Source organism: Gadus macrocephalus, chromosome 23 (genome assembly GCF_031168955.1).
Source record: "Gadus macrocephalus chromosome 23, ASM3116895v1".
Classification (NCBI taxonomy): domain Eukaryota; kingdom Metazoa; phylum Chordata; class Actinopteri; order Gadiformes; family Gadidae; genus Gadus; species Gadus macrocephalus.
Genome location: NC_082404.1, coordinates 13,829,503 through 13,852,291, shown reverse-complemented (window position 1 = coordinate 13,852,291; position 22,789 = coordinate 13,829,503). Strand labels below are relative to the sequence as shown.

The 22,789-nt window shown below is 46.4% G+C and overlaps 3 protein-coding genes across 4 annotated transcripts; 2 read left to right on the top strand and 1 right to left on the bottom strand.

The window, feature by feature from the left end:
- The first annotated feature begins 25 nt into the window (after positions 1-25).
- Positions 26-6,861, top strand: zgc:163022 (putative ferric-chelate reductase 1). Of its 2 annotated transcripts, XM_060044933.1 has the most exons (15): positions 26-485; positions 557-696; positions 1,145-1,242; positions 1,655-1,799; positions 2,655-2,861; positions 2,979-3,080; positions 3,517-3,664; positions 3,935-4,042; positions 4,131-4,246; positions 4,648-4,734; positions 4,827-4,918; positions 5,124-5,182; positions 5,301-5,438; positions 6,138-6,163; positions 6,263-6,861. In XM_060044933.1, the coding sequence occupies exons 1-15, from the start codon at positions 287-289 to the stop codon at positions 6,350-6,352; spliced, it is 1,755 nt and encodes a 584-aa protein (XP_059900916.1). In that variant the 5' UTR covers positions 26-286; the 3' UTR covers positions 6,353-6,861. The 2 variants fall into 2 exon arrangements, with proteins under 2 accessions (XP_059900916.1, XP_059900917.1); XM_060044934.1 differs by lacking the exon at positions 26-485 and having other exon boundaries at positions 1,145-1,268.
- Positions 6,862-7,325: 464 nt separating this feature from the next.
- On the top strand, positions 7,326-9,303 carry eif1b (eukaryotic translation initiation factor 1B). The gene is made up of 4 exons (XM_060044935.1): positions 7,326-7,526; positions 8,124-8,287; positions 8,931-9,032; positions 9,127-9,303. The coding sequence occupies exons 1-4, from the start codon at positions 7,496-7,498 to the stop codon at positions 9,169-9,171; spliced, it is 342 nt and encodes a 113-aa protein (XP_059900918.1). The 5' UTR covers positions 7,326-7,495; the 3' UTR covers positions 9,172-9,303.
- Positions 9,304-14,257: 4,954 nt separating this feature from the next.
- LOC132452994 (neurogenic differentiation factor 6-A-like) lies at positions 14,258-17,064 on the bottom strand. Its single transcript, XM_060045855.1, has 2 exons — positions 16,922-17,064; positions 14,258-16,474 (listed from the first exon to the last, which is right to left on the bottom strand). Exons 1-2 carry the CDS (start codon positions 16,999-17,001, stop codon positions 15,292-15,294), a joined length of 1,263 nt encoding a protein of 420 aa, XP_059901838.1. The 5' UTR covers positions 17,002-17,064; the 3' UTR covers positions 14,258-15,291.
- Between the last annotated feature and the right edge of the window lie 5,725 nt (positions 17,065-22,789).

Here is a 22,789-nt window from a genome sequence, read left to right as displayed (position 1 = left end):
GACCTGATCCCCGAGGGTACTTGCGAATGTTGAACACAGATAACACACCATGGGCTAAGAAACAGCTCGCCAACTCGCTTACAGTACATCGGTGGCCAGGAGCTGCCGTTGAATAACCCCGTTATTCTGTGCTCTCTGGACACTCCCACCACTAACCAAGGCGTCGCCTACCTGTGGCCCGGTCATCATTCTGCAGAGAGCCAGTTGTCCGCCGGAACCGACTGAAGGAGCCGTGCGTCTTTACGCGATTACGGATAGACGGTGGTCTTGTTTTTGGTTTTGAAGCATGGCGCGTCTGGGTCCTCTGGTGCGCCTCGGCCTCCTTTTATGTCTACTGCCCGGGGTCCGGGGCTACAGCTCAGGGATGGTCGCTCCTGCGTGCAGCAATATGGTACCAAGTCACACGGGGTCTCCCCAAACCGGTCCGTCTCCCTTTTACGTTACCAGTAGCAACACAACTTATCAAGATGGCGACACGATCACAGGTAAGAGCAAACGGGGAAAGTTACCTTGGACTTTCACGTAAAGATGTGCCTTCATATCGGTGTCGTTTCAGTCCAGCTGCAGAGCACAGCTGCGACCCCGTTCAAGGGTTTCCTGTTACAGGCCCGAGAGGTGGGTGGGGAGACCCCCCTGGGGTCCTTCACGGTGGTGGGTGGAGCTGCTCAGACCCTCTCCTGTGGCTTGAAGTCACCTGTGAGTCCTGTCTATCAACCCTTTAATTATATCAAGTTGAAAAGTGTTGTCATGTCAAATACCATTCTTGCAAATGCAGTTACTCTTACAATGATATGTGTTCAAATGAAATATAGTTCGTAGTATGGTGTCATTAATAATAGTGTAATAGTTAATGATATAATTAATATTAGTGAAGTATAATTCGTAAGGAAACACATCAGCATCATCATATCATCCCATCGTACTACAAATATGTACAATGGTTCAGTGATTTTGATCGTCCCTCAAATCAATCTCAAAATGTGTTCAAATTGTCCTAAAATGTAACGGTTGTAATTTGGACATTCCAGGCTTAAAGATCCCAGCCACTCTGAATTGAATAACAGCGTATCTTAGGTTTTATAACTGGGATATAACATAACACAAACCATATCTAAAAAGTATTGTCACCTGTCCATCCTTCCAGAACTCGGCAGTGTCTCACACCTCGTCATCAGATAAGAACCTCATCTCGGCCACATGGACCGCGGCCGCGTCCGAGAACCCCAAAGACATCGAGTTCCGGTGCTGTTTACATTTATAGTTCTGTTGTACGTTCTGTTGCATTCTGTGCTTTTACAACAGTGTCCATAGGGTTCATTACACAACATCCCCTGGGTGATAAGGATCGCTCATTACAGTAGAACTAGGCGGCAGCAAACACAGGCGGTCATCGGCTTTGCTTATTGATTCTGTTGCTGACTGCCGACATTGTATGTCAAACTTTTTCAGAAAAATATTGGACAAAATGTCTCTTTTCGTAGACGTCTTCAAGACCCACTTGTTCTCAAACTTCTTCCCGCTTTGTGGAATACCAAGAGAATCTTATCCTCTTCTAGTCTCAGCCATGAGGGGCACTAGTGTGCAAACTGACATCTTGGATCCCTGACATGACAAAATCCAATCACTTACGTTGAACGTTTTCCTCTTCCTGTAGTGCCACCTTTGTGGAGAGCTATTCCAGGTTTTGGGTGAGCGTGAGGAGTCCCATACTGATCCACAGCGGGGCGTCCCCCAACATCACGCCCACCGCCGAGGTCACCACGGCCTCCGTCTCCTCTGGATCCTCTACTCCGTCCACGGTGAGCTCATCGTCTGACCTCCCGGTTTCCCCTGCTCAGGTCGTAGGCTCCTCTCTGGGCCCTTTCTATTTAAATACCCTTTTATTTGACGTTAAAGGTGCTGCAGGTAAGAATGCGAGCTTCAAAAGGATAAAGCAGAATATAATGGAAGAGAGACTGATTTTGAACATGAACAACCCAGAACAATGCTTTCTCCCCCCCCTTCTCAACCTTTGAGTGGTGTTGCATTGAGAACTCTGTGTTAGGGGATGCTTTAGTATTTCTAACACACTTACTTGCCTTACAGAATCAATGTGAAAGGTTTGACCTTTAGGGGTATAAATATTTGACATAGCTTAGTGTCACCAGCGCAGTCACCAACACGATGAGCTGTCCCCTGTAGCTTAGCATCACTAGCGCTGTCACCAACACGATGAGCTGTCCCCTGTAGCTTAGCATCACTAGCGCTGTCACCAACACGATGAGCTGTTCCCTGTAGCTTAGCATCACTAGCGCTGTCACCAACACGATGAGCTGTCCCCTGTGGCTCAGCATCACTAGCGCTGTCACTAGGGAGGCACCGAATATTCGGCCACCGAACATGTTCGGCCGAAAATGGCCCAAAACATAATGTTCGGTTTCGGCCGAAGGAGTAAAAAGGCTGAACATAATACATACATAACATACATCAAACATAATTGTTTGATTTATGCAATGGTGAAAAATTAAAGCAAAATGAATGAAAAACATAAAAAGACACATTCGGTATTCGGTTTCGGCCTTCGGCCAACTGTTTCAGTATATTCGGTTTCGGCCAAGAATTTTCATTTCGGTGCATCCCTAGCTGTCACCAACACGATGAACTGTACCCTGTAGCTGAGCATCTCTAGCGCTGGATGCGGCCGTACCAAAGTCTGCTTCAGCGAGCCCCTGAACTGCGACCCGGCTGTGGACCCGGGGTGCCACTTCATGTCGGCCTCGGTCAGCGGTCTTAAGGCTGAGGCGGAGGCTGAGGCCCACTTTGAGCTGAAGAGTCGTGGCCCAGGATACATCTCCTTTGGCTTCTCTCAGGACCAGAATATGGTAATGATTGATGAGTATTGAGCAATGAGTAATGCAACCATTCTGTCATCTGAGTCACTTTTTCAAACTCGGCTGCTGCACCATTGCACCTTCTTTGTTGTTTTATTCTCTGTAAAGGGAAATGATGACATCTATATCTGTGGCCTGGACGCGCGGGGCCTGGTCCGGGTGCAGCATGCCTATTCAACGGGACGCCAGAAACCAAAGACCCTTGATCTGGTACGGCTCCCATCTGTAGCACCTGTCTGACGTCTTCTGTGTGAGGTCGGACTGTCTCTGGACACATTCATATAATAATCCAATCGTTTTGTTAGCCAACAGGTCAAACCCAAAGGAGCAGGCCATTGTACCTCTGACTCTCCCCTTCCCATCAGGATGTAAATGATTGAATAATGAGGAACTTCCTGCAGCTAATCGAACCATGAAGCAGAATCAGGAAGCAAAATTGATTTGCGCCTAATTACCATGCCAGTTACAAAGTGCTTAATCGGCCCGCAGTAGAACACTGCAGTGCAGGTAGATCAATGGGAAGCAAAGATCCTACAGTATAAGTGAACAGTGCGTTTGAGTAACGCTAAGGGAACCGGTTCTACGCCATGAAGCATCCAAACAGCGTCCAGGTTTGACCTGTGGCTTCTGTGTTTGACTCCGTCAGGGAAACGTGTCCAGGGTGCTGGGCTCCCTTCAGGACGGGGTGATCAGCTGCTCCTTCACCTCCATCAATCCCATCTCCACTCAGGAGGGCCAGACTGGCTTTGACGCGCCTTACTACCTGTTGTTCGCCTACGGATCCTCCACCGATGGTGACTACCAGCATCAAAACACACCGTTTCCGACTGGCCTATCCCTCCTTAACTCCAACCACCACCCAATTTAATGAATATGTCGCAATGTTTATTTGTATGTGTTTGTTTAAACTATGTTTGCCTGTTTTTAAATCCTAATTTGCTTGAATGTAAGGCGAGCTTGAGAGTCTTTGAAAGGCACCCTGAAATAAAAAGTTGTATTATTATTATCATAATTTATTATTTAACCCTCATTTTCCAAAAAGTGACTTTGCTTCTCCTCACCAGGAGAGATCGGCTATCACAGCGGGCGGTTCAGCAGCAGTGAGAAGCTGACCATCTCAGAATATAAGCAGGTGGGCGCGGCCGGGTCACCTCAGAGCATCAGGGCACACGGTGAGCGCTAGGGGGACGCCGCCTTGTTGAGAGGGTAGAACGTCGGACTGTGAAGAAGGAGGTGTTCAGCCTGTGTTTCCTGTCTCAGGGGCTCTCATGCTGATTGCGTGGATGACCACGGCGTCTCTGGGTATGATGGTGGCCAGATACCTCAAAGGTCTGGCCAAGTCACACAGTCCCTTCGGCAAAGCGGTCTGGTTTCTGGTGAGGATAACGATGGTTTCCTTCCTAAGCGGGGTGATCAGATCTACTGGTCTTAATGGGTCTTTGACCAGTCCAGAGACAGAGAGATAGAAGCTAGAGAGAATTGTCCAAAAAAAAAACACTTTTCATTCCCCAAGATGCAGTCTGAAAAGTAGTAAACACTCAAACTCTGGCACGCACTGTCCTGTAGGGAGGGGGGTCTACCTGATAAGCTGAGCTCTGTCCTGTAGGGAGGGGGTCTACCTGATGAGCTGAGCTCTGTCCTGTAGGGGGGGGGGGTCTACCTGGATGACAGGTCTTATTCATATCTCGTGTCGCATGTGATGCTGCATTAAAGTGTGCACACCGGTGTGTGTCCACACGTCCTGACTCACATGTGTCTGCTTTGATGAATTCTCCAGGCCCATGTCTCTCTGATGAGCCTCACCGTGATACTTACCCTGATTGCCTTCATCGTGATCTTCTCCTATGTCAGGGGCTGGAGTGGAGTGAGTAGCCCGGTTTTATTGGTCTTCTAGAGCCAATAGATCACATGACCCCATCAGCCCTCACTAATGACCAGTACCATGGTTCCTCACAGGGAGCGCATCCTGTCTTAGGATGCCTCGTTACCATCCTCGCAATCATCCAGCCACTAGGGGCTCTGTTCCGATGTGGACCAGATCATCACATGTACGTAGTAGACCACTTGTTGCTGTATGTGTGTGTTGGTAGACTGTAAAGGAGTAGGCATGAAACACCTTTTGGTTGTTAGTACTACTGTGGGTCTCAATTGGTTGAAACAAGCTATGGTGACTAGAAAGAGTGACAGAAGTAAAAGAGTTAAGTATCGGAGGGGGACCCAGAGCCTCTCATGTCACCTCCCTCTCTTCAACAGGCGATACGTGTTCAACTGGCTCCACATGCTCAACGCACTCGTTATGAAAGTCCTCGCAGGTAAAAACCCTGGAGTTGTTTGAACTGCTTACCAGCTCATCAAATGAACCCAACACTGTCTAAATCAATAGTCCTAAACCCATTCACCTCGTTAACGACCCTGCGTGTCCCTGAGCAGTGGCGGCCATCTTCACCGGCCTGCTGATGTTCGACCGCTCTGAGGACCAGGCGCTGGTGAAGGTGATGGGGGGCTTCGTGGGCTGGGAGGCGGCCCTCTACCTGAGCTACGAGCTGTACAGCCGCTGCCGACAACCAGGTGACCTGCTGCCCCGGTCTCCTGGAAGTGTACGGGAGCGCCCCGGCGAGCTAAAGGGACACTTACAGGGGCTTGCGTGTGCGTGTGTGTCTGTGTGTTTGTATGTGTGTGCGCTTGCATGTGCTGGTGTCTGTGTGTGTGTATAGACCGATTATGAGACGCTGGGCCACTTCCTAGACCACCTCCCCTTGTTTCTTTCCGGTGAAGGTTGTGTCCGCTCAGTTACAGCCAACAATCGCAACACACATATTACTGATCAGTCTCCAGAATCAACAGCACACACACTGATGTTCACAGAGTTCACCCTCAAGCTAATATAACAACGTGTCCTACCGCTAAGTCCACACATTGTAACAGCACTACAGGCCTCTGTGACGCTATATATATGTATATATAATATATATATGTATAAATACATATATATATATATAATACAACTTCTCTGCTAGCCCCACCTCAGTAGCTCTGCGGTAGGATCTACTCTGCTGCACTTTCACATGGAGGATCAGCTCAACTTTATATTTATCCTCAATTGTACATGAGTATTTAATAATAACAAGAACAAATCCACTAGAAAGTCTAACATAATCCATTAAGGGAACCCTTACCAGGCAATATTGTTCTATTCTGATATGAAAGTTCAAAATGCGTCAACATTGCATAGCTTACCAATATCTTTTTCCGTCTGTTTTTAATTAGGATTTGACATTGATGGACCAAAAGCGGTGAGCCACTGTCATTGGACCTTTTGTAAAAAAAATTGCTCAAATGAGTGGCTAGAAAGTCTCAATGTAAATCCATAACTCTGGCTCCCTCCTCTGCAGCAAACCCTCCCCTTGAGCCTGCTGGTCGTGTTCTTCTTGGGGAACTTGGCCTTTCTGGTGACACTGCTGGTTGGAATATCAGAGGGCTGAAGAACCGAGGGCGAGGACTATCTGGATGTTTGTAAAGAGGAGTTATTTTAATTAACGCAGCCAGCACATCACAGCTAGCTACACCTGAGGCACATTTTTATGCATTAATGAGGATTTTTTTATTTTCATTTGGAGCCGTAACTTCCTTAACATAGAGGAACCCTTCCTTAATATGTGTACATATCTTGCGTGTCTCTCTGTATGTCTTGAGTGTGCTTGTGCGTGTGTGTGCGCGCGCTTGCCTTGTGTGCGTGTGAATAACAAAGACCCTGTCGGAAGCATAGCTGCGTACAGTAGTAATTATTTTTGTAAACATTGTTTGGATATTTTGGTATTTCAAGACGAAAACATTTGCCAACCAGTTATTGTAATGCATTCTGTGTATATGTATTTTTAGTAACATAAGAACCAAACGGTTTGATATTTATATTGTCTGTGTGTGTGTGTTAAATAAAGGCAGTTCTCTGGGTTGCGCGGTTTGAGGTAACGAGAGCTGCAGACAATTTTAACCTCCCGTCTAGTTATTACCCAAAATACAACACGCATTATAATTTAGAATACGCGTGAAAATGAGACATCATTTTTTTTATATTGTATAAGCATCCAAAAAAAGGCTGAAATAGAAGCGTTGGTGCCGTGTCTTTCGGGGCCCTATACAACAGCCCAGTCCGCATTTAGCAAGAAAATGCCCTGGATATAAATATAAAAATTATATAGATATATAGATATAAATATGGATATAAATATATATCTCTATTTATATAGATATAGATATAGATATGGATATAAATATCTCTATTTATATATCTCTCTATTTATATATATATATATATATATATATATATATATATATATATATAGATACAGAGAGAGAGAGATATTAATTTAATCAGCCACAAATACTTACAATATAAAATATATACGAAACGGAGAGCAGTATTGTTTTGATTCCCGTGACTTTTACTTTGAATGTGCAGGGACCGGAAGTCCTGTACAGAACACTGCTTACGGATCACTCCGCCAGAGAAAGAGCTAGCTGTTCCTTCACGGGTTCAATTGTCTTCAGAAACTCTTTAAATACACACTTTACGGCTTCGATCCGCCGCGGTATTTCCCTCCATAACGTCCACGTCCTAACATCGTATGTCCGCTATCCAGAATCTCACATCCTTTGGTAAGTCCGTCACATTTAAAGACTTGGGACCGTAGTACGAAGTATAGTAGCATAAGGCTAATCCCGTAGTCTGTTAGCACTAGCATTTTTTTTTTTACTAGCGTTACAAAGCACTGCTAGCACTAGCATGTATTTCCGCTACAAAGAACTGCTATCGCTAGCATGTATCTCTGCTACATAGTACTTCTAGCAATAGCATGTATTTCCGCTACATAACACTGCTAGCCCTAACATGTATTTCCGCCAGATAGCACTGCTAGCACTAGCATGTTGCTACTTCCGGTGCCGAGCCCGAACCTTTTTATTCCTCAACCGTGTTTCTAAAAGCACCATTACATTTATTAACGTTGCATTACCATTGATAACATTGCATAGCCTCTGTTTACATTTCATGTATTAATAATATATCATTATTAAAATTGCATCTTAACAACGCATCATTATTAACATTACATTTATTTAAAATGGTCGGTTTAAACCTGAAGATACCGTATCATCATCTGTTAAAACCTGAAGCTAGTCTCAGTATGTCTTGTTTAAACCAGCTGCGGACTCATTATATGTCTAAACCTCCCTCCGTCTCATTATCTTGGACAGATCCCTTTGCTGATGCAACCAAGGGGGACGATCTAGTCCCTTCAGGGACCGAGGACAAGATCCACATCCGGATCCAACAGCGCAACGGACGCAAGACCCTGACCACGGTGCAAGGGATCGGGATCGACTACGACAAGAAGAAGCTGGTGAAGGCCTTCAAGAAGGTGACTATAGCCCTGGTACTGCTGGTCTGGATTGGTACTATTATCAAACTGTTAGCGCTGGTCTGGACGGGTTCTATTATAGCGCTGGTGGACTGGTTCTGGAGTATATACCAATGCAGCATCTAGCATTGTAACTACTGATAGCACTTGTTCTTATTGAATGGTTCTCTTATGTTGACAGCAATGTATAGTCGGTACACTTGCAGTCTACACAATCTTTTTTTTTAGATCATTACACAGTACTATATTATTTGCATTTATACTTTTTAATCATAGATTTTTATTCTTGTCGTTAAGTGTGTGCATCCATGTTTTCCGACTTGCAAGCCTGAACGCACTAATGTCGGATATTAGGTTCCATTTCGTCTTTCCACCTCAGACCGTTAACTAACGCAGCATAGTACGGCACATGTTTATTTTTCTTTGCTTGTGTAGGAAATTAGCTAGTCACTTGTTGGTATAGGCGTGTATTCGCCGAAACTGTATTTTAGTAACTATCTTAGGAATTTCCAATAATGGTATCGGAACAACCCTAGTTCTCACTGTCACAGGTGATTATTACACTGTCACAACAGCAGTTTCGTATCAGAGCTGGAAGGTAGTTCAACTGTTTCTGGTCTGTTTTCCTGTCTGTGTTGAGCAGAAGTTCGCCTGTAATGGGACGGTGATTGAGCACCCAGAGTACGGCGAGGTCATCCAGCTGCAGGGAGACCAGAGGAAGAACATCTGCACCTTCCTGATGGAGGTGAGTTCAACCCTCTCCGACTCTAGACATGATCTTTGATCCGGGGGGGCGTTCCTTCGTTCTTAATCCTCAGCGTTGTCCTCTTCCTCTCCAGATCGGAATCGTGCGTGAGGACCAGCTGAAGGTCCACGGCTTCTGAGGAGATGCTGGCTCGGCCACTGCCAAGGAGCGGCGTCTCCTACCCCCCTTTGTACCCCCCATGATCCCCCAACCTCCATTAGCCACATGTCTCGTGTAACATTCTAAGAAGCAATAAAGTTTTTAACATGCACAGCGTCTCCAGACCTTTGTCACTCGCTCTGCAGGAGATGGTGCCGTCTCGCTGGCCGCTCGGTGCCTTGGGCCACTTTAGTAGTCTCTCCATGTCAATGAGACGGAGCGAATTGTTGTTGTTGGTAGAGGGTTGTTTTTTGGGTCAGACAGCGGCTGCCGGTCGGATGTCCAGCATAACATTTCTCCACATGTGCGTGTCTTCACTCTATATACTCTGCGATATGGCATTGATCTGAACAGACGTAGCCAGACGCAACCCGCACTATAATCAACCAAGTCAATAAAATATGTCCGGAGAAAAGCTCGGCATCTTTGCTTGTTCTAATTAGAAAATTTGACTGAAGAGCCTAATGTCTGTTGTTCGTTCTGATCAGATCACATGGGCAGACGTCTGAGATCTGATCAGAACGGATGTGTGGTCAGGCGGGCCTGAACATCCTCCTTATGTGGGCGGTACGTCCAGTTCGGAGAAAACTAAGACAACCGGGAATGGAGAGACTAAAATAGTATTTGTAAACTGAAATGTTAACTCTTGGTTTGTTATATGGGGCATTGCCTTTGATAATCTCTGTGGGCTGCTGATATACTATGGAGCATGTAGAACACGGAGCAAACGGTATTTCATAACCTTAGTGTACTTGTACATGCATAGATATTAAGCTCTACAGCAGCCATTTTCTTGTTGAGGTCCATCTTGGGGATATTGTGACTCGTTCACGGGTTGTGTTTTATGCCTACATTATGTGTTTATGTATGACTGCACGTATTTGCCCGATCTATTACTGCATGGCAATATACGAGTGTTATGCTCATTTGCCTTTTTTTTTTCTTTTTCTTCAAGCAGACAGAATTTACCAAACGTGTTCGGCTGGGATTTGTGTATCGGCACTAAACCCCAGCAGATGGCGCTATTCTCTTGATTAGGATCCGCAGAACACAGATCAGAAAGATGGTATCCTGAAGAGGACAGCTCTGTCTTTTGTGTCAATTGTCGATACCCTGTGACTTTAAACAGGCCATTAGCAGCACCACACTGGTAGGCATATGTACAAGTTGTTCTTGTACCCCAGGGAACCACAGTGGCTCTGTTTAACAATCTCCTCAACCACGTCCAAAACAAAACCACAACCCCTGAACGCCTGAGTTTGGAATGTCATGAAAACACCAAAGAGTCTCATTCACTACACTGTTTCTACAAATTAGCCCACCCCACACTGAAAACACCATTACACACTAACTTGCACACTCCCCAACACCCTAATAAAACACCTAACACATACATTAATACACTCCTCAACCCACCCTTACACCCCAACAAACAACCTCAGACACTAACACACTTTAAAACGCACCCAAACTCACCCTTACACCCTAACACACACATTAACACCCAAACACACACTCTAACACACACTGAACACACCCTTAAACACACCCTAACACACACTTACACTCTAACACACACCTTTACACCCTAACACACGCCCTCACACACACACACACCATAACACACAATTCCACCTTTTCGTTCTTCATATTCTATTTTATTTTAAGGGGAGCGACTTTTAGAATGGCATGGTGACTGATGAGTGAAACGGGGAAAAGCTATTGCAGGAGAGAATCTTAGGGCAAGACAAATGAATTTTCAGCCGAATAATTAACTTAATTAACAAATTTACATGCATATTCATCAGGGCGGGGAAGTGGCTGCAGCCGCCATCGGATGAACATGGCAGTAATATGAACTCATTTACATCTCTGCCCTCACTGGAACAGAGGACAGAGCAGACAGAAAGACACCTCACCCTCTCCGGCACAGAGGACAGAGCAGACAGAAAGACACCTCACCCTCTCTGGCACAGAGGACAGAGCAGACAGAAAGACACCTCACCCTCTCTGGCACAGAGGACAGAGCAGACAGAAAGACACCTCACCCTCTCTGGCACAGAGGACAGAGCAGACAGAAAGACACCTCACCCTCTCTGGCACAGAGGACAGAGCAGACAGAAAGACACCTCACCCTCACTGGAACAGAGGACAGAGCAGACAGAAAGACACCTCACCCTCTCTGGCACAGAGGACAGAGCAGACAGAAAGACACCTCACCCTCTCTGGCACAGAGGACAGAGCAGACAGAAAGACACCTCACCCTCTCTGGCACAGAGGACAGAGCAGACAGAAAGACACCTCACCCTCACTGGGACAGAGGAGACAGGACCCTGTGTGTAGGACCCTGTGTGTACTGTGTGTAGGACTATGTGTATGACTGTAGGTCCCTGTGTGTAGGACTGTGTGTAGGTCCCTGTGTGTAGGACTGTGTGTAGGACCCTGTGTGTAGGTCCCTGTGTGTAGGTCCCTGTGTGTAGGACTCTGTAGGTCCCTGTGTATACTGTGTGTAGGAATGTGTGCAGGACTCTTTGTAGGGATTTTTTAGATGAGTCACTTTTCCAAATCTAGCTTACTTGCTGGTTCCTCCAAATTGCCTACTATACCTTTAAGCAAAATAAATGATTGTTTAAAGATACATTATCAAACCCTCATACATCTTGCAAACATCTGTTCTGCAGGAAATACTGCTAAAGATGTCATGTTTCAAACGCAACAACAAAGGAAACAGAATTTAAGTTAATCTCCCTTTTACATTTACCACTTATTTATGCTTTGGTGGAAAAGCCAATTTTGATGCAACATCACGGCTTTTATGGCAGAAAGGGAACGGGCGTTTTCTTTACTCGTGTTTGACACATACAAGGTAAGGCCTTGGTCCATAACTTCATTATTCTTACCCTTCCATTGGTACAACTACACCCTGCCAAGCAAGGCACACCCCACAAGAAAGACCCAAAGTACAAAGGCTCAAAGTAAAGTAACTATTCGCAAAAGTTATCAAATGTGTAGTTGTATGTGTGTAAAAGAAGGAAAGTTCTGCCAGGGAGTCTTCGGCTGTGAATGTTGGATACGACTCGATGCTAAATGGCTGCAGAACATAATGAATGGTATTTAAGGAGTCTTACCAGTTCATTAGCCGTTTTGGGAGCTAACATTAGCTGGTGATACAAATGGACCGGTCGTTTGACATGGCTTCCAAATGGGCTCCTAATGTGGCCCTGATTAGCCCAGTCAGGGCCACACTAACTTCATGTCATTTGTCCGGAGAGAAAGAGCCTGTTCCATTTTTAATGCTCCCTGTTCAGACTAACGGCGAGCTGAGATGAATGAGGTGGACCTTCACTGTAATCTTAGACTCTAGAGCTACGGACATCGCATGATGAGATTAAGATATGTAAAACTTTAAGATATTGTCGTATGGTGAAAACTTTAAGATATGGTTGCGTGGTGGAGAACTTTAAAATATGTTTGCACTGTGGAAAACTTTAAGATATGGTTGCATGGAGGAAAACTTAAAAATATTATTGTATGGTGGAAAACTTTAAGATATGGTTGTATTGTGGAAAACTTTAAAATATGGTAATATGGTGAAAAGCTAAGATATGGTTGCATGGCGGAAAACTTTAAGATATGGTAATATGGTGGAAAGCTCTAAGATATGGTTGTATGGTGGAGAACTTTAAGATATGTTGGATGGTGGAAAACTGGTGGAAAGCTCTGAAGGAACTTATTACATGTTATGAAGGCAGCTTGATGCTTCTGGAAAACTGTTTGGTTATATTAGCTGCATTTTATGATCATAATTCTAAAACAGTTCTAGCCTACATGATTTTTAAAACATGAACATTGGAAACTAAAATTATTATACTGAAGTAAGAATTAAATAAGATGAATAATATTTAATATTTTCATTTATTTATTAAGTTACATCTCAATATAGTTTTGTTGTTACTGCACAGGATGCAAGTGCACACACACACACACACACACACACACACACACACACACACACACACACACACACACACACACACACAAACACATAGACGGACAGACACACAAGGACAAACAGTCACACTTATAGTCACACAGAAAAACACACACACACACACACACACACACACACACACACACATGTAACACACATGCTTATTCTGCTCATCTATGAGTTTTCCACCAACTAAAGGGGGGTCCTGGGGGGTCCTTCTTGGACCGGACAGGGTAGAGGGGCGTGCCAAAGGGATGCCAATCCAATATTCAAATGATTGTGTTGGCTTCATGAGCTGAGTCCTGACCAGACGTCTGTGAGGATCTCCTCTGAAGCTCCTGCTGAAATCTCTCTCTAAACCCCGTCCACCCTCATCCAAACAGAGATTAGAGGATCTAACAGGGAACATCCTGCACCCCACACCATCTGCCCCACAGACTGCTGGTCTGGTGGGAGTAGGAGAGAGAGAGAGAGAGAGAGAGAGAGAGAGAGAGAGAGAGAGAGAGAGAGAGAGAGAGAGAGAGAGAGAGAGAGAGAGAGAGAGAGAGAGAGAGAGAGAGAGAGAGAGAGAGAGAGAGAGAGAGAGAGAGAGAGAGAGAGAGAGAGAGAGAGAGAGAGAGAAGGAGAAGGAGATGGAGGGATAGAGAGAGAGAGAGACAGAGAGACAGAGAGACAGAACGAGAAGGAGAGGGAGGGATAGAGAGAGAGAGGGATAGAGAGTGAGACAGAGAGAAAGAGATATAGCGAGACAGAGGGAGGTGTGTGTGTGTGTGTGTGTTTGTGTGTGTGTGTGTGTGTGTGTGTGCGTGTGTGCGTGTGTGTGTGTGTCTTCTGGTCCACACACAAACACCCACTCACATATATAAATGTATGGATATATTATTTTTTTTAAGACATATATATACATATATATATGTGTGGATCTTTGTCTGGGGTGTGTGTGGAGCTCTGTCTGGGTGGTGTGTGTGGAGCTCTGTCTGGACGGTGTGTGTGTGTGGAGCTGTCTGGGCGGTGTGTTTGGACGTGTGGAGCTCTGTCGTTGATAAATACCAACTTATTTAATAAAGATAAAGTATTTGATTCATGTTTTTTTATTTACGATTTCCGCAAATAAAATGCACGTGACATCAATACAGACCATAGGATACAGGTAACATCAGGCAGTGTCTTTCTTTACACTAGGTTTATTCTTTAGAAACTCCTTCCTGGAGACTTCAATAAGCCTTTAATGACAGCCCCTCCTATCAGTCCAGTCCCAGCAGAACATTCATAAATCGTTACCCCCTATTTTGTAAATACAGAGGGGGCAAATGTATTGTTTTTTTATCATTCCATCATCAGAATAAATCAGACGGACGATAATAAACTTGGCACATCAAACTGCTGCTGAGTCCCAGCTTTAAAATGACATAAGTATTTTAAAACCTAACATCTTTATTACTGAACCATTCGTCTAGTATTTCTGTACACTGGTCGCTCAAATTCAAGGGAATAAATGATTAAATGAAACAAAATCCCATTACGGAGAGCATCATAACATATAACATTCCATCTCTGCCCATGATTTTTCGTCACAGAAATTGCATAGTTTATCTTATTTATTCTTTATTTATACTGACTCTCTAAAACAACAAACAATAGCTTGGTGTGTGTGTGTGTGTGTGTGTGTGTGTGTGTGTGTGTGTGTGTGTGTGTGTGTGTGTGTGTGTGTGTGTGTGTGTGTGTGTGTGTGTGTGTGTGTGTGTCAGGCATCACTCAGATTATACCAGTGACCTCTCTTTCAGAATGCAGGATTCCCAAAATGCAGGAAAACCAAACACTGTGAGCTCATTAACCTCAAGGCTTCTGAGATCAGATGGAGACTGATTAACGATCAGCTAAATAACAACCTCTTGGTCCAGGTCCAGACCCTGGCCCAGACCCTGAAGTCCAGACGTCCAGACCCTGAGGTCCTGAGGTCCAGACTTGGTCCCCCGTCCAGACGGGAGCCGGGCCGCCCCGTCCAGACGGGAGCCGGGCCGCCCCGTCCAGACGGGAGCCGGGCCGCCCCGTCTGAGGGGAGTTCTGTCCTCCCTCTTAAGATAAGTGTTACCGCTCCACGGCGGTTCGCTACTGTTGAAAGGCGGTGTAGAACTGGTCCTGCACGATGTTCAACTGGTCCTGCGCCGTGAGGAACTGTTCTCGGAGCTGGACGTCGTACGGGACGTGGGCGTCCGCTGCGGCGCAGCGGCGCAGAGCTGCACCGCCAGAAGCCGCTGCGCAACGGCACGTCCCGAAGCGGCGGCACGTCCCGAAGCGGCAGCGCGTCCCGTCCGGGTCCGAGTGCCCCTCCGGTTCCGAGGGCCCCTCGTGCTTCAGGGAGAATATCCCGTGGTAGTGGAGTGGGGGGCTGAGCGCGCCGCCGTCGCACGTCGGACTCGAGCACTCGGGGGACGCTCTCTCGTAGAAAGGCTGGTAGGTCGCCGCCAGCCCGCAGAATGCGGAGTACGCAGGGAACGGCCTGCCACCTCCTTCCGCGCTGCTGACGCCGCTGCCACCCTCATGACCGCCGGAGGCGCAGGGCCCCGTGCCAGCATCATGGCGAAAGCGGTAGGGCGTATAGACGGTATCGAACGTAGCGCGCCCGGGGAAGGCGGCCTCCACGCGGGGCTCGGGGCCAGAGGGCCGGGCGCTGAGCTGCAGGCAGCCGGCCACCAGGCTGGCGGTGGGCTGGGAGAGGCCTCTGCACAGGGTCTGGACGAAGGCCAGCAGGTCGGGTCTCTTCCCAGCACTCAGCACCTCGCTCAGGGCCCAGATGTAATTCCGGGCTAGGCGGAGCGTCTCTATCTTGGAGAGCTTCTGGGTCCTCGAGGGGCACGGCACCGCCCTGCGCAGCGCGTCCAGCGCATGGTTCAGCCCGTGCATGCGGTTCCGCTCGCGCGTGTTGGCCTCAATGCGCCGCAGCCTCACGCGGTCCCATCGGGCCTGGGTCACCCTCCTCCTCCGAAGACCCCTGCGGCGCGGGAGACCGTCCCCCTCCTGACCGCCATCCTCCTCCTCCTGCTCCTCCTCCTCCTCCTCCTCCTCCTCCTCCTCCTCCGCCTCGCGCGCCCCGTCTGGGACCCGGTCATGCTGCCGGTCTCTCCCGGGGCCAGGCGTGTGGCCGAGCCACTCCGGTCTCCCCCCGGGCTCGCGGGGCTGGGACTTGGTGCTGACCTTGCAGTGCGCTCCAGAGGGGCGGAATGGGCTGTCCGGCCCCCGGGTTGGGGTGCTCTCCAGGGTCCTCTCGGCCAGAGCGGAGGTCAACATGTCGCTGTCAGCGGGAGACACAGTTGATTAAATAGATGATGATGATAATAAATAAAATAATATATGATTGTATATCTATTTAATTATAATAACAAATAATCCGTTTTATAACAATAAACAAAAAATAATATATTTAATAATAAAAAATAAATATATATATGTAATAATAATTCATAAATAATCTATTCATTAATGATAACAATAAATAAATAATAATAAATAATAAATCACGATAAAAACAACTATATGAGGCGATTATTAAAACAAATCCTGCCAGCCTGATCAAATTTTAAAACGTTATTGCGCGGTTATAAACGAGATGCATTCTCTCCGATTGGTTCGTTAATGTTTCGGGTTCCCCGGAGTATTTGTCCATAATTATTAATAATCCTCAAAAACACACTCAGAGATCAAAGCATTAAGCATCAGCTTCCTATTGGTCGGAGCTCACCTCGCTTTAAGTCCCGGAGTCACTGAAGATCCGTCCAGAGCAGCCGACACTGAGAGGAAAACCATCTCTTGGAGAGACATCAGCGTTCCTCCTCCATCCCCAGCACCACCACCTCCTCCACCCCCACCTCCTCCACCCCCACCATCTCCACCCCCACCTCCTCCCCACTCCCAGCCAGCACCACCTCCTCTCTCTTGTCTTGGCTGACTCTTTTAATTCATTATCTTTCTCCTCTGTATCGTTTCCTCCGTCCGTTCTCTGAGGAAAGACGCCACTGTGTGCGGGCCGGGCTTTGCCGTACAGACCGGCCACCTTTCGGTGCACCGCATGCACCGCCTTCTGCTGACGTCCTCCTCCCCCCCCCCCCCCCCTCTCTCTCTCTCGCTCTCGCTCTCTCTGTCTCTCTCTCCCCTGAATTCCGCCACCAAACCAGGTAACTTCTCCCATCGACACACCAGCGAGCGGCATGTCCTTGAGGGACCAACAAACCAGTAACCCTCCCAGTAACCCTGGAACCTCCCAGTAACCACCCGATAACCCTTCCAGATTTGTTTAGGTTATAGGAGTAAAAATAATTATACCATTAGGCTAATGAACATGCATTGTAGCCTAATTAATATGCAACCCATTTAAATTAATATGCAAATGATGGAAGCAGAATTAGGGCTTTTAATGACGTGATGAGGTCACATTAATCCCACATCCCTCTCCCAGTGAGAAGACATCCACAACCATCAGGATCTCACCACCACCAGGGGCTACACACGCACACACATACACACACGCACGCACACACGTACACACACAAACACACACCAACCACACACACATACACGCAAACACACACACGTCCTCTATTGCCTCAGCTGGTCTTTCCAGCCCAGCAAACACATCGACATCTGAGGACTCAAACTCATCTCAGACTCATCACTTCACTGCACTAATTGCAAATGCAAATATGCAAATGTCTATTAATTAATTACTCTGTTAATTAGTTCTCTGGTCTTTTTTGGGCAATAAATCATTGTGGAGAAAGCAGAGGGGCCCCACCCCGATTCAAACACACACGCACATGCCCACACACTCACACAAGCACACACACACACACACACACACACACACACACACACACACACACACACACACACACACACACACACACAAACACAAACACACACACACATGCCCACACACTCACACAAGCACACACACACAAATACAAACACACACACACACATGCCCACACACTCACACAAGCACACACACACACACTCACACAAGCACACACACACACACAATCACAAACACAAACACACACGCACACACACAAAGACACACACACACAAATGCGCACACCAACACACACACACAAACACGCAAACGCACACAAAGACACACACTAACACATGCGCACACAAACACGCACGCGCACACAAAGACACACACTAAAACATGCGCACGCACACACACACACACACACACACACACACACACACACACACACACACACACACACACACACACACACAAACCCACACACATACCCCGGGGTGCTGGGAGATTAAAGAGGGGGTAATTGAAAGTAGTAGCGGGAAGCGAGCCGCCATCAGCTCTGATCGTAGAAAGCTGCAGAACGAGGCGCTGGTTCACCATCACAGGCTCCATGAGGACGGAGCCACTGGGACACCAGTACAGGCCGCCCTCTCTCCCAGTCCAACCAGGGCCAGCAGGAGGCGGCCGACAGGAGGCGGCCACACATGAAGTTAGGAAGAAAACCAAATCAATTGCACAGGTCCGGAGGCAATGAAGGTGACCTATTGACCTTGAGCGACCTAGATCCTACAGCTATCAAAAACAACCATAACATAGGTTCACACACACACACACACACACACACACACACACACACACACACACACACACACACACACACACACACACACACACACACACACACACGTAAACATACAGCGGTGTATATTGTGTCTGGCACCACACCACCAGACCCTCAGGTGGACCTATTGCTTACACACACAGACAGCCAGACACACACACATACACAACATATACACAAACAGACACAAACACAGAGACGCCCTCCTGATCTCCTGGTCTCTTGTTGGATCTCAGCCTCTGCTGTCGTAGTGGTTAGTTTAGGTCATTGGTATGAGAGGTGGTTAATGATGGAGTTTGACCTGGTGAGGGGTCTGAGCTCTGCAACAAGCTCAGCTTGCCTCAGAGCCGTAGGAGGTAGATGAGTCCCATTTTGGGATCATTAGGATAATGTGACTTTCACTGCAATGGAAGATATTTCAAGTTGCATGCTTGCACAACAAATTGGTCTCAATAATTCAAGGACATGCACAACTATAAGTTGTGTATATAGGCATATATATATATATATATATATACTAGAGCTGTCAGTTAAACGCGTTATTAACGGCGTTAACGCGAACCAATTTTAACGGCGTTAAAAAAATTATCGCGCGATTAACGCAAATATTATATTTACAAAAACAAAGAAGCCTCAAAACAAAGAAGCAGTAGCCTGACTGCTATGTTCAAATGACATTTGTTCAAAGCAGTCGTTTAATTGCACTATAGGCTCTTTTTTTGTATCGTCCTGTTTTGATCAGTATATGCCAATGTTGTTATCAATAAAAAATAATTTGCACAAGACAAGCCGATGCACTTCACCATGTTGATAAGAGAATTAAAATGAGAAGAATTATGGGACAAAAAAATCAAGGGATATTTAGCATAGAAAAATAATTTGCGATTAATCGTGAGTTAACTATGACATTAATGCGATTAATCACGATTAAATATTTTAATCGCTTGACAGCTCTAATATATACACAACTATATGCTGTGTATATATATATATATGTTTATATTTATATAACCAACATATAGTGGTTCAAAGCGTGACATGACATCCTTCTCGGTGTCCAATCTGATGAGAGGGTGAAGAGGGCGGAGTCCACTTGGCTCCTCCCTCTCGCCTCATGCTGGTCTACCTGCACCGTTGTTTTCTTCGTTAAATGGTACCAGGAGAGGCGGGTACTCACTTCCTCTAAACATCCTAACCCTAACCCTAACCACCTCACATCTTCATCATTTAAATTGAGACAGTAAAGTCCTCGTTCTTATCTGATGATGATGATGATGATGATGAGGATGCTAAAACCTGTAAACCTTTGCTTTGTTCCCCTTGGTCATCTTTGTTCTGACAGCAGTACCCCAGATTGACACCAAATGTACGTTTGATGTAGTCGTGTCCTGGCCAGTGATGATGGAGCGAGAGATGGTGTTTGGCTGGTGTCTGGTTTAACTGCAGTAAGATAAAGTCTTTAACTCTCCCATCTCCAGATGACAGGTGTGTTCCAGATTCTGATCATCGTACCTTATATATATATATATATATATATATATATATATATATATATATATATATATTGCAGAACATAATAAAAATACAGTTATGTAACCACGTCAACATGGCGTCTGCAGGTTGGTCATCACGACTCTCTTCCGTGATTGGTCGGTGCTTGGCCGTCTTCCTCGGTCCCAGATGATCCAATAGGCCCATCTGGTAGAGCACCCCCCCCTCCAGACCTCCAGGGGAGGCGACAGGAGGCAGGGTCTTGTTCGTTTGTCAGCCGCCCACATGCAGGCTGTGTCTGTCTTGAGTCCTGGCTCCACAACCGCAGACAGAACCCTCAGTATGCAGCAGGGTTTGGGTTTGGTATAAAGTCCAAACTTCCTTCACCAAAGGAAAGTTGTTCATGGCTTATGTGTATGTTTATGGTTCATGTAAAGTATGTTTATGGTCATACACATATATGGTACATGTGTATGTTTATGATTCATGGATCATAAAAAACTTTTTTTGTATAGATATGTCTGAAATAAATGTAATCAATAAAATGTAATGTGTATGTTTATGTTCAATGTTTATGGTTCGTTTGTACATTTATTGTTCATGTATGTGGTTCATGTGTATGCATACAGTACAGCATCACTACCACGTGGTGTTTCTAGCAGCGAGCAGTTGGGTCTCGTTTGTCGGAACGCTCGCTACAGGCGGGGAGCTGAACGCAGCTTCAGGCGTCACGCAGCGCCATCTGGTGGAAATGGAAAGGAACGCAGAGAGAAACCGCATGACTCGAACAATGCTTCACCAATACTACGACAAAAGTATAAAATCAAGACGACCGCAATCTGTTGATTTTAGAAGCCTGCGAATAAATTTCTTATTATTTATTGTTATTTATTATTGCCTGTTATTGTTTTTAATAAAACATAAAAAATGTTTCTGGTGGGGGACCCAAACATAAACCCATGGTGCCAGGGCCACCCCACTGCTGTGACTTATTCTAATAAGTCATGAATATCAATATGTATTACATGATGCTGCGGATGTGGTCGTTATTTTCAACACTGTATGGTATGTGATGTATAAGTACAAGACTTTACAAAGAAACTTAAAATAAAATTCTGCTGAGGCAGGTTGGTTTTGAATTAAAGTCATAGCTATGATAAGGTTATGGTTACGATAAACAATCATAACTGCCTTTTATTGCAGCCGTTCCAGTCACATGCAAAGTACACGCTGCCGTTCCAGTCACACCCCCACACCCCCCTGGCATCGCTCCATCACCTCAGCAGACATGAACCTGGAGACCTTCACTGCGCTCTCTTCACTCCGCGTCTCGTCTTCTGCTGACCCCTAGTGGCGGATTGACAGTGGAGCTTTGGACCTGAATGTGGATCGTAACTGTTTAACGTTCACAGGAGGCATTATTAACTGGAGTCAATTACTGATACTGATGATCTGTAATGAGTCGATTCTGTATTTGAGATGTTATTTCGCGCCGACCATCGGGCGGCGGGTTCTGCGTCTTTGGAAACGTCCGGACGCAGCAGGGGGCCGTCTGGAATAGGTCAGTCAGTTGGTCTGACTTCACCTGTCCACTATTCGGACAATCAAACCAGATCCACGTGTTGTTGACAGCAGACGTGTTACCACAGCCGCTCCGGTCCGGTGACCTTGTCGGGACCGTATCTCGCCGCAGCCCATCCGGTCAACGCGCTGAGAGATAGGGAGGACGAGGCAGACGGAGAAGTGCTCAGTGAACCAGCTGTTCCAGTACGATAAGTGCAGCAGGAAGCTTTGAAAGCCAGGATGTCCTAGCTCCTTGTATGGCTGAGAAGTTGGACCGGAGTCATTTGCATCCCCCTCCCGTCCGTCCCTGTTTACAGAGAGGAGCGTCTGATGTGTGTGTTCATGTGTTTGCTCTGCTCCGCCTGTCTGTCACAGGAGGCCACCCTGGTGCCCGAGTCGACTCGAGCAGAAAGCACTCATCGCTTTTGGGACTCAAATCCGCCGAGTTGGACCATGTATTGGAACCCGGAGCTCCTCAGTTGAACTGCAGTAACAGGTGAGTAGCCGATCACATCAGGGAGGTAAGACTCAACATGTGGTACTTAGCGAGCGAGAGAGAGAGAGAGAGAGAGAGAGAGAGAGAGAGAGAGAGAGAGAGAGAGAGAGAGAGAGAGAGAGAGAGAGAGAGAGAGAGAGAGAGAGAGAGAGAGAGAGAGAGAGAGAGAGAGAGAGAGAGAGAGAGAGAGAGAGAGAGAGAGAGAGAGAGAGAGAGAGAGAGAGAGAGAGAGAGAGAGAGAGAGAGAGAGAGAGAGAGATGTATTTGTAGTGTGTTTTTGTAAATCTGTGGTGTGTATTTGTACAAACCACAGTTTTTGGTGTGTGTGTGTGTGTGTGTGTGTGTGTGTGTGTGTGTGTGTGTGTGTGTGTGTGTGTGTGTGTGTGTGTGTGTGTGTGTGTGTGTGTGTGTGTGTGTGGCGTGT

What these genes read in the sequence shown, in the direction of transcription:
- eif1b (XM_060044935.1), top strand. Translation starts at nt 7,496, where the DNA reads ATGTCCGCTATCCAGAATCTCACATCCTTTG. An exon ending in CCAGAATCTCACATCCTTTG is followed by an intron (nt 7,527 to 8,123) that starts GTAAGTCCGTCA and finishes TATCTTGGACAG; the next exon opens with ATCCCTTTGCTGATGCAACC. An exon ending in TCTGCACCTTCCTGATGGAG is followed by an intron (nt 9,033 to 9,126) that starts GTGAGTTCAACC and finishes CTTCCTCTCCAG; the next exon opens with ATCGGAATCGTGCGTGAGGA.
- zgc:163022 (XM_060044933.1), top strand. Translation starts at nt 287, where the DNA reads ATGGCGCGTCTGGGTCCTCTGGTGCGCCTCGGCCTCCTTTTATGTCTA. An exon ending in GCAAAGCGGTCTGGTTTCTG is followed by an intron (nt 4,247 to 4,647) that starts GTGAGGATAACG and finishes TGAATTCTCCAG; the next exon opens with GCCCATGTCTCTCTGATGAG. An exon ending in ACATTGATGGACCAAAAGCG is followed by an intron (nt 6,164 to 6,262) that starts GTGAGCCACTGT and finishes CCTCCTCTGCAG; the next exon opens with CAAACCCTCCCCTTGAGCCT.
- LOC132452994 (XM_060045855.1), bottom strand. Translation starts at nt 17,001, where the DNA reads ATGTCTCTCCAAGAGATGGTTTTCCTCTCAGTGTCGGCTGCTCTGGAC. An exon ending in ACTCCGGGACTTAAAGCGAG is followed by an intron (nt 16,475 to 16,921) that starts GTGAGCTCCGAC and finishes TCCCGCTGACAG; the next exon opens with CGACATGTTGACCTCCGCTC.